This window comes from Dendrobium catenatum, unplaced genomic scaffold, assembly GCF_001605985.2.
Source record: "Dendrobium catenatum unplaced genomic scaffold, ASM160598v2 fragScaff_scaffold_1557, whole genome shotgun sequence".
Taxonomy (NCBI): domain Eukaryota; kingdom Viridiplantae; phylum Streptophyta; class Magnoliopsida; order Asparagales; family Orchidaceae; genus Dendrobium; species Dendrobium catenatum.
Genome location: NW_021320019.1, coordinates 4699518 through 4711450, shown reverse-complemented (window position 1 = coordinate 4711450; position 11933 = coordinate 4699518). Strand labels below are relative to the sequence as shown.

Sequence of the window (11933 nt, the reverse complement as noted above, 5' to 3'; positions counted from 1 at the left end):
CTGGGCAGAGAATATGGCAATTCCTCTCGACCAAATTCTTTTCTAGAACCTTTTTGCAGATTGAATTCCCCTCCTGAATACATAAATTATTAACATCTGAATTCAGCCATCAAATTGATGATTTCAGTTATATAAATTAATCCTTAATCCAACAATTTAAATCTGATTTTTATTATATAAAACCATCCACAATTTATTTGAACTCCTAAATCATTTCTTTTTCTTTTTACTCTTCTTTCTCCTCTTTCCTTCTAAAATTCAGTAATCCCTAACAACTAACTTCAATACTATTTATCGGATAACACAAATGCTTGTAAAACATATGCTTGTACAAAGAGTTTTCTGATTTCAGATAACACATATGCTTGACTTTTAAATCACTTTATCAAATCAATAATTATACATGCTCCTAAATATTTACCTTAGAAAGCATAAACACGCAGCAACCTATTTCTCCTCTGCATTCCCTCCCAACAACTCCACTGAATCCTTTCTCCTGCTCACCCACAACGTCCAACTTCAAAGAACGGTGGGTAGGAAATAAATACTGAGCCTTGTATAATCCCTAACATCCACTACTCGGTTATTACTTAAACAACTAAATAAATAAATAAATAAACTCTCTCAGCCGTACACACCATACATTATAATATAGATATTCTTAATTCCACTAACTCTTGCATTCCACTGAGCTTTAATGCTAACCGTTGGATGGACTAAGGAAAAGATCAGCCAATGCATGCTAACCTAAGTGGAATCCTGGAATTTAGAATCTGAATTGCATTAATTCTTCATATACATAATACGTGGATTTGACTCAACTGTTTAAAACATAATAAGTTAATTATAAACAGTTAAATACATTAGCTGTACCATTAGTACAATTTATTAAATTAGATAATTAGATTACTATTCTATGCATACTTCCATACGTCAAACTAGTTGATTTTATATTTTTTTAAAAGTAGAATTTAATAAAAATCAATATACATTTAGAGAAAGTATATACTTACATTTATTTCGAATATTCGGGTATTATAATACATTAGGCTTGATATTTCCTTGTTACAATAGTAGGTCAATTCATGCTTGTGTTTGCATCTTATGAAGAACATCTTAATATTGCTTTACATTACCTGAAGTATCTAAGAAGAAGTCTAAGAAGGGTATATTCTTTTGGATTGAAGAATTGAAGCTTACCTTGTTATTGATTGGGCTAGTTCCACTATTTATAGAAGATCCTTATCAGGATATTATTCTTATGTTTGAGATTACTAGGTGACATAGAGGAGTAAGAAACAAAAGTTGTAGCCAAAATTTCTTTTGCAAAAGTTGGCTAAGATCATTTTTAATGGGTTTAGTGAATAAATTTAGCTAAAATTAATCACTGAAGACTAACCTTCATCACTAAGGGCACATAAAATTATATTGTGACAATAAGGATATCATCAATATCTACCATTATGTTATGCACCATGATTATACTAAGCATGTGGAATTAAGTAATAAATGTAGGTGATACACTTTAAGGGCATATAAAACTATATTATGACAATAAAGCTATCATCAATATCTACCATTATGTTATGCGCCATGATTATACTAAGCATGTGGAAATATGTAATAAATGAAGGTGATGCACTTTACATCCTTTTTATTACTTTGGAACACACTACTAATATTTTGAACAGGAAGTTACAAAAACCTAGAAAAAAAGATAGGCAAGTTTGGATTATTTGAAAAAAAAATAAAGTTTGGATTATTTGATGTATATAATCTAGCTTGAAAGGAAGTGTTAAAAATGCCATTTGCATTAGTCAGTCCTTCTAACTTCCACCTTTGGGATCTTGTCCCAAAGGAAATGTTTTTTTTTCCCCCTAAATTTGAAGGTATTGACTCACAAATAGTTCTCAAGTCACTCTTTGGAGTGGTAATTTCTATCCAAATTCATGTAGAATTATTTCTACAAAGGTTTTTACTTGTGCTGCACTATTCAAAATTGTAGACCACAATCCAGGATAATTTTATTTCCCACTATTGAGTTCAAGAAGGCCTCTGCCACGTCTAAATCCAATTCTTCCTCCTGCAACACTACCTCACTCATCAGCTTCCTTGTTATCACAAACAGTGATAACCTGAAGAGTTTGGTACTTACACAAGTTTCTTGGTGTATACCTCTCATCACATCTGAAATAGAGCCTATTCGCCCATCTCCTTTAAATCCATCTCAGTGTGCTTCTTGAAGTTTCTCCCAATTCCCCTTCAATACAGTCTCTCCTTCAGGGTCTCCCGAAGAATACCCAGTGTCGGCCCTTTGGTTGCCAAAGAGGTGGTGGTCATCATGTACGAAGCTCCTGAATTACTACATCTAGTCGCTCTCTCTTGGTGCTTATTTTCCTCCACTAACTGGACTAGCTTCATAGCCTCTTCCAAATCATGAGGCCTCATCATTATGTCGCGTGAATCTCTGGTTTGAGCTCTTTCATAAAGTTCCCCTCCAGTACAGTCTCTGAAAGCCAATCCAGTCTGTTGGCAAGGTATTCAAACATCCACGGTACTCCACAGCTGTTCCCTCTTGTATGCGAAGAACTGCTCATAGAAATCCCTTCCCATGCTTGTTTGGAAATGTTCTAACAGGCTGTCCTTAAACTACCTTTAGTTCCGTATGGGTCGCCTCATATCCCTCCACTGGTACCATGCCTATACTTTCCTCTCTAAACACAGGTCTGCTGCTGTAAGTCTCTCCTCTTGCTTCAACTGATTAATGGCAAAGTACATTGTCCACGCTGTAGATCCATTAATGTGCATCCTCTCCCTCAGAAAAAGGCATCTTCATCTTTCTCAGCCTCAGATCTCGTCTGTTCCTCTTGATTCCAATATAACCTCTAATTTCCCTTGGGGTTGCCCCCCCCCCCCCCCCCCTCCCCACCTCAAGTGTCCTGAACATCATTTTACGCTCGTACCTAAACTCTTGTCAAAACCTCCCTTTCAAAATCATCACCCCTTCGATCTTAATCAGTCAATCTCCTTTCAAATTCAGCACCCTTTCGCTCATACCCCACCCTCTCTCGCCTGTCCCTATGCCCTCTACCTATCTCCTACCTAGGAATAGGCTCTAGGGGAGGCATTATCTATTCTCCTCTAAAATCTCCACCTCTTGATCTTCTCATCTCCTTATCAGATTAGGGTTTCCCCCACTTATACCTTTGTAATATCATATTAGGAATTTGGAAATCTTAATTTTTTCTTCGAAATCATATTTAAATAGTATGATATCCCCTTATAATACTTCTACCTTTTTTCCGGTCATATGTACCTGAATCTAGGCTCTGGTACCAATTTGATAGGAAGTGGATGCAATTTTACAAAATCAAAGAATGGCAAAAGATATTTAGGAAGAACAAACAAGAATACTTTTTTATTGAAAAAACTTTGAAGAAAAACATAAGATATAGTTGGATCTTCAATTGGAGAGGAAGATCTTGCTCTCGCAAATTCCTAGTCGTTGGCTAGAGCCCTCACAACCTAAGCAAAATCAAGCCTAAAAATTTGAACCCTAGAGTAAACCACCTACATAAAGTGTACAATAATAAGGCATATCCCAAAACAACCCCTTCATTTGAATATTCCCTCTTAGATGCCCCCATTTCCCTTTTAAGTATCCCCCGGGGCCCTACCCCAAAGAGGATGGGATCTTAATGCAGGTGGGAGTCATGCCTGCTGTAAGTCATGGCCGGTCTAGGAGGGACTGGTCCATCATGTTCTTTTTTTGATACTTTAATAGTATGAGAAGAAAAGTTACTGCATAAGTAGCTCATGAGTGCCATTTAATGTTCACTATATTAATCAAACTATACTAGTCATTACATAGGTCTATAAATTGATTCCAAAAATGTTAATCATGGAATGCTATACTAATCTTTACATGATTCGTCTAGAGGAAGTATATTGCATTTCTGTATTTATTCTATATCAAGTCATGGCTGATTATTTTTTCTTACATAGCAGGGATATTTTCACCCTATTTGAGATGCATGTGTTTGATATTTACGGTTAATTTAATTGCTGAAAATGGTAATGTTTCATGGACAAGTTTGTTGAGGTTTATGCTACTTTTCCTATATGATGCTCATAATTCAATGCATTATTTCAAATTGCAGTTAAAAACTTCTTGTACTCACAGTATTCCTATCCATGCATTTGAACTTGATTAGATTTCGATAATCATATAGTCTAAACTTGCTGGTTTTATGGTACTTGAAATTTTTGTGCACTGATGGAGAAATTTGTTGGTGTCAATCCATAGTGGTAAATATTGGAAGTAATAGATGGGATGGAGGTACGTGATCTTTGATTTTGACTCCGGATAACCATTTTCTTTATTCCAGGAATCTGTGAAGGGCATGGCTCAAGAGATTCTTGTTTATATTATGAATAATCATGATGTAAGTACGAACAAGGTGACCGTGTTAGAGGCCTTGAAGATTTCTCTGGTGAGATAGTGCTTATTTTCCTGATTAGTTATAATTATATGAAACATTTCAGTTTTTATTGATGAATTTGCTAAATCACTAATTATTGTCTCATAGTTGATATAATTTGAAAATTTGTTGAGGCATCTATTTGCAGTTTGAGTTTTTTTTTTTTTATGATGATAGAACAGATTTCTCTAGCTTTAACTGTATTTGGGGATCATTTGGAATTTGTTAATTGCTTGATTTTTGTCGGAATTGTCGCTGGATGACTAAGGTTAATGATTTCCTGCAATTGATCTAAGCAACCGTCTACTCTTTGGACAATTAGTTTTACTTAACGAACTGCAATCAACACTGCACAAGCTTTTTTACTAGTAAAGTTTTAATTAAGGCGCAGAAACTTAATTTCTTCCCCAAACCTTACAAAAGGTGAAGAAGCTTGGTTTTTTTAATATTCCATTTAAGATATATTATTATCTGTGTTTTCAGGCACTCTTCCTATCCTTATGACATATATTCATGGTATTATTTATGACATATATTCATGGTATTATTTATGAAGCATCGCAATGCCTGAAGTCCTTGAAAACATGTCAAAATGCTGGAGTAATTCAAGGGACTTATTACATTCCCCTTTATGTAAGGAATGGATGTCATCCATTCCAAGTTTGCTAAATAATTTTTGAAAGACTGTCCCAATTACTTTTTTGGTGAGTAAATCTGCAAGTTGTTTGCATGTGGTTATTAGTGCTGTACACATAAGATTACGGTTAAGCTTCATCTTTATAAAATTTTTTTGAACTTCAATATACTTTGTATGATCATGCTGAACTAAATTATATGCAATATTTATGGCTGACTTAACATATTAAAATCTTATTAAACATTCGATTTGATTTTTAAAAATTAATAGTAATCTTTAGTCATAATATTTCACAAATTCCCAGTTTCATAGATTTGAATTCGGGTTTTGCGCTTGATCTTGATGCCATGTTTTGTTTTTAACTTAAGTTACGAGATTGCTTTCTAAAAATGTGTAATTTCCTATTCTATTCCCAACCTATGATGCAATTGTTTAAGATTGTTTATGGATTAAATTACCATGCCAACAACATAGCCAATTTCAAATCTTATTTTTAATGTATAGATGTCTTCTCACCAGTATTTGCTATGAAATTCTCCCAATGATGTGTCTCGTGCATCTCCAAATTTATGACTAATTTCATTGGGGATTTCAACAAGCTTACATTCCTGCCTACCCATCTCTTTGAACATATTTGTTAAATGAAGTTTTCATAACGAGAGTGTGAGACAGACATTTAGACCTTTCTGATGTGGGCAAAAAATTCGGGGGATGGGGCACCCGAGGACCTCCGCCGGCACGAAGGGGGAGGGAAGACACGACGCTCACAAAATGGGGAGAATCGGAAGAGCGGAAGAACAAACTCTTACATTTGAAATCTAAGATAGACTTAGAAATTAAAACAAACAAACCGACAACTACAAATTGTAATTAAACGACTTTTAAACTCAAATAGAAATCAAAGACACCCTAAACTTGCTTCACTTAGAGAAGAAGGATAGAGGTGGGGTGTAAACTTGTGGAGAGACGAAAGAGGTTAGAAGCCGAGAAGAGGGGCGGAAAGAGCTCGCAAGATTTCCGGAGGGGATGAGAAAAGAAGATGGACAAAGCTCGCAAGCTTCTCCAAGAAAACCCGCAGGTTATAGCTTCCAAAAATAACTTATCATTCTCTTTTTTAAAACATAACAAATCCCTCATATTTATAGGTATGAAAGGGGGAATACAAAATGAAACGACATTGAATTCACACAAGAATCTAAGCAACACAAGCACGGAAATCCTCCCATGCTTTTCACGGAAAAACAGCCCAGCCCAGGAACCGAAGGAGCAATGACGTGAACCAAAGGAGCCGCACGGAACCGAGGTGCCAAAGCCACGGGAAAAGCCCCCAGCTCGGAAAACCAACAACCACCGTGAGAACTAAGGGGCCATGCACGGAAAACAGCAATCCACCGTGGAAGCCAAGGAGCCATGGTATGGGAAACAAAACTTCTTGGAATTCCAAAAGCCATTTTGGAATTCCAAGAGACAAACTTAATTAAAGACATAAAAATAATAAAAATTACATTTAATTAAAGATAACTATGAACTAAAACTTAGCTAATAATGAGCTAAACCTTAGTTAAATAAGTGAACTAAAGATCAGCTCATAAATGAGCTAAATTCCAGCTCAAATTTGATTTAGCTTGTAAACTCAAGGGAAGCCAAAAAGCAAATTATTTTGGGCTTGAGTTGACCCCCCTTTGTCTACATCACTTTCTTATTGGTGGATAGTAGCATTTGTACCTATATAATATATGGGAGAATAGTCAATGAAGTCACATTTAATCGCTCTAATATCCTTTTTTTTTGTTTTGGGAATGTGTACAGAGAAGGGCAACAATTTTAGATATTTTTGGAATAAGATTGTGTGAGGTATTGAAATGGGAAAAACCTTATTTAGGATTTGTGTGGGACTCTTAAACCTAAAGAATTTTATAGATAATCATTTTATGATGTGAGCGACTGTTATACTTGCTCCAATGTTATTTTGGATAATTTTTTGAAAAAGGCGAGCCATTGTGGCATGAATGGTTAGTGGGTGGCTATGCTTTTTGCAGCCAATCTATTTTTTTTTTAGTTGTATGGTTCAAAAGGGCTCATGCATTTTTTCCTTTTCCATGGAGATATGGTTGGCTAATGTTGTCAGTAACATTGTTATATTTGGGTCATTAAATTTTAACATTAAATTGATTTTGTATCATGTTAAAAATATGAGAAAGGTGGTAAATCAATTTTCAGTTTTAATAAAAAAAACCATGTTATTCAGGTATAATAAGTGATTAAAGACTCGAACAACCAAACCCCTATGTTGCACCGATACGGATACGACGATACGGATACGACACGATATGTATACGGGACACGCCAATTCTTAAAAATACAGGATACGGATACAACGCGGATACAACATTATAATATATAAATAATACATAAAAATTAAGAAATTAATCAAAGTGTAATATTTGAAATGACAAAAAAATTTGAAATAAAAGTAAGCATTAAATATTTAAATGTCTAGTACAACAATAAAAACAAAAAGTTAAATTGTCCAGCACATGAAATTTCAACTATTCAATAGAAGGAATGATTGGATTAGCTTCTTCAGTGATTTTTCTTTGAGTTTCTATATCATCTTCAGCAAATATCATAGCTTCTAATTCAGGTTCATCAAGTGAAAGATTAGCAATTTCTAATATTCCCAAATCCTCAAGAGATTCAAATCCATCTCTAGCAACATCCCACATCCTATTGTCTCCTTCCATATAAGTTGGAGTTCTCCTTGAGAGAAGTCAAATGTTTGTATACACATAAATTAAATCTTCAGCCCGTTGTGGAGTAACTTTATTTCTCTTCATTGATTGGATGAACGAGTATGTGCTCTAATTTCTTTCACAGCAAGATGAGGATGAAATTTAACCAAGCAATTTTATGGCGATTGTTTGAAGTAGAGGTGATGAAGCTCCATGTATAATCCACCATATTTTCGGGTCAATTTCTCCACCTATCACGCAATGACTCTTGGTAACCAAAGTCCTCTAAATAACTAAAAAATATAGCAAGCTCAATATTGACACTTTTTCTCTCCTCTTAATTTGGAAAATAATGCTTCAAACATTTATTTCTCATATTTGAAAATTCTAAATCTTTCTGTGGAGAAACTCTTTAAGGATCCTCTTGAAGTCATTCTTTAGTTGAATATTTTAAAAAAATATTAAAATAAAATAATGAAAAAATGTTGAAATTACTAAACAACAAATTATTAATTAATAATGAAAAATATTGAAATTTACCTAGGCTTTAGTGAGTGAGCCAAGCAATGTAAAGGTGTATTACATTTGCTCCACCTATCTTCTAGAATATCAAAAATAACATCCCAGAAGCTTGAGTCTTCATGAAGTGCTTTCCTCTCATGTCTATATATAATTTTTTTTACTTTGGCAAGCATTGAATCCCACATCTCATAAATGAGATATTAACAAAACTTTTTTGTATCAGCTACTCTCAACATCTCATAAATTGGATCTAAGAAATTTATGATGTATTCAATCTCTTCCCATCATAAATCATCTAAAAGCTTCTCCTTTATATATCTAGCCTTTCCAACATCATCTTCTCTATAACATGACCATTTGTCATTGATCACCATAGCTTGAAGAACATTTTTTATTTTTTTGAATATTCTCGACATCACTATAATCGAGGCAAACCGAGTTTCAGCAATTGCAAGCATCTTCAAATTAGAGAAATCATTGAACATAGAGTGTCTCATGGAGTGATTCATAATAAAATTCCTAACTACAACTGCATCTCCAACAATCACTGTTATCCAATGACATTCATTGTAGGTGATTTCGTTTGCCTCGGTATTCTTAGCTGCACAAATGTTCTTCAAGGCAATATTAAGCGTATGCACAACACATGGTGTCCAAAAAATATGAGGATAGGCTTGCTCTACAAGTAGACATGCAGCTCTACAAACAGGTGCATTATCAGTAATGACCTGGATGATGTTTGAAGGCCCCACCATCATGATAACTTCTTTGATTAAATTAGAAATGATGAACCTATCCTTGTACTGTCCTTCACAGTTTACAGCTTTGATAAACATTGGATAACTCTCTGTTACAGACATGAAGTTGATAAGTGGTCTTCTTTGTGGATCTGTCCACCCATCACAAACCAAAGTAACTCTTTTTTCCTTCCAAACTCCTTTAGTAGGCTCAAGCAACTTCTCAATATTATTCCTCCTCTTTGCAACAACTTCATTTTAATAACATTATATCCAGGTGGCAAGTATCCTGCAAGATTATTATTGCATGCATAGGTAGAGACATTTTTGTAATGTGGATTCCTTACTAGGTTAAAAAGAAGTCCAGCTGAGTAAAACATTCTAGCTATTTCCCCATCTAGTTGTTCTTTCATTTGTAAATTAAATGCTTTCTCCAAAGCACTTTCTACTACATGTTTTCTTCTTTTTGGTTCAAATCCCTCCATTCGAAAAGTCCCCTTATTAAAAGTATTGTTATCCTTTCTAATTGAAGAAGATGATGAAGGATATGAAGCATGAGTGCTTGGAAGTGGAATATATTTTGGAAGCTCTTTTTTACTCCTATGCTCAGCTTCACTGATTTTTCTTTGCAATTTAGTCATTTGTGATGAGCTTATATTCAGGCATACTTTAATTCTATGACCACTAATCTTCAGCAAATGAGCTTTCACTCTATATAATATGATCCTTTGTATGTGATATTACAAAAATTGCATTTAAATGCAATATTGCCACCCCCTTCTGACGTTTTACCTATTTTTGTCACATAACCCCACAAAGATTTGTTATGTTCAATATTGGTTTCCGGGGGAAGCGCCCCCAAAACAAAATGTTATTATAAGAGTTGCTTTAAAGTTTTCTCTATCTTCTCGGTACTGCTTGGTACCATTTGATACCCCTCTGTATCGAGCATTACCAAGCGATACCTAGTTCCAGTACCGAGCGATATTGAGTTTCGGTACCGAGCAGTACTTAGCAGTACCGAGTACCAAGCAGTACCAAGTGTTACCGATAACTGAGCAGTACCGATCAGTACCAAGCAATAACGAGCGATATTGAGCAGTAGCGAGCGGTACTGAGTATCGAGCGGTACCGAGCCTACGATTAAGAAAACGAAGAATGAAGAAAACAAATCTTCAATGCTTACATCGCCTTCAATGTTCGTGTTGTCGAGTCGCTTCGTCGACTAAGGATTCTGCCGGCATTAATGCTCGCGTCGTCAAGCCTCTTTGTCGACGAAGGATGATACTGGCCGCTTTTATGCTTGCGTCGTCAAGCCGCTCCTTCGACTATAACGAAGAAGAAGAACATCTGTGCGGAAACAAAAAACCTTGCTCACTGAAATGTTTAAGCCTCATAAATGAATAGTCGAGTGGATAGCCAAAATGAATAGGGCAAATGCTGCTCTATTTTTTTTAATAGGACACGCGTATTCGATACACGTGTTCGATCAAATTTATATAATATTTTAATTTGTCACGGAAAAGCCGTATCCGACATGTATTCGTGCCGTATCGGAGGTGTATCCGTATCCGACACGTATCCGATACAACATGCCTCATAAATAGGCGTATCCGTGCAACATAGCCGAACCCTAGAGATATCAGATGTATATGAGGGCTTTGAATGGGAAAAAGGTAAGGCTTCTTATATTACTCATTGGAAATTGATATATTTGTTTTTGTCATTTCACAAGCATCATAATGAGATTCTTCAATTTTGATATTTTTTAATAATAAAAGAAATTTGTTTTTAAAAATGGGTATGATATGGGTTTTTTTAAGTTAAAAAATTCATGACATATGGGCTTAATTATCGATAAATGACACAAACCATTGAGTCCTAAAGTTCTTAAGTGGAGATGATGTGCCCCATATATCACTATAAATAGGAAAAAAAATAAGTGTTCTTATGTTACTCATAAAAAAATAGTTTGTTTATGGGTTGCTTGTTGCTTTTTCACAAACATCACAATGAAATTGTCTAATTTTGATTTCTTTGAATAGTGAATGGAGATTATTTTGAAAACAATAAAGGATGGTGATGTAAGCAAACTAGATAGAAAAGCCAAGTTGGAGAACACAAGAACAAAATAAAACCAAACTCGATTCACTACATTGTAAACAACCAAACAAACATTCGAATAAACAAAAGTAAAATCAAATGAAACAAAATAATAACATAAAAATGCTATCCTCAGAACAACTGCCTAGCGGTTTCCTCACATGCAATGAGAACAACAACAACAACAACAACATCAAGCCTTTATCCCACTACGTGGGGTCGGCTACATGAATCCTTTTTCTCCATTGTGTCCTATTAAAAGCCAAATTCTCGTTTAAATCTAATAAAGAAAGGTCATTCCTAATATTTTCTAACCAAGTCTTTTTAGGTCTACCCCTACCTTTCTTAACACAAGTCAAATCTAATACCTCTACTCTCCTAACTGGGCCGTCGGAAGGCCGCCTTTTTATTCCTAATATTTCCTCACATGCAATGAGAGTTGGAAAATATATGAAAATTGTGCTGAGGCTTGCAAACCAAGGGTTCATCACTGCAAATGAGTCCAACGTTCTACCAAACTCCTCCGGCAAATGTCTCCAAATTTCAGCCAACAAACAACTTCCAAGAGCTCAAGAAGAAGGATGCAGGTGGAGTGGAACTTGCGTAGATAAGAAGAGGTTAGAAGCCAAGACGAGATAGAGAGGAGAAAGGGGGGGTGTGACAAGCTCTCAAACTTTTCCAAGAGAAGAAACCCTCAGGTTTTTAATCAATTTATCTCATG

The 11933-nt window shown here is 35.2% G+C and overlaps 1 protein-coding gene across 7 annotated transcripts in view; it reads left to right on the top strand.

The window, feature by feature from the left end:
* Positions 1-11933, top strand: part of LOC110111166 — a 117511-nt gene that overhangs the window by 65916 nt on the left and 39662 nt on the right. For all 7 annotated transcript variants that reach the window (XM_020842921.2, XM_020842920.2, XM_020842919.2 and 4 more), the window contains one exon: positions 4389-4493. In XM_020842921.2, coding sequence (XP_020698580.1) covers positions 4389-4493 — 105 coding nt within the window. The remainder of the gene's footprint in view (positions 1-4388; positions 4494-11933) is intronic.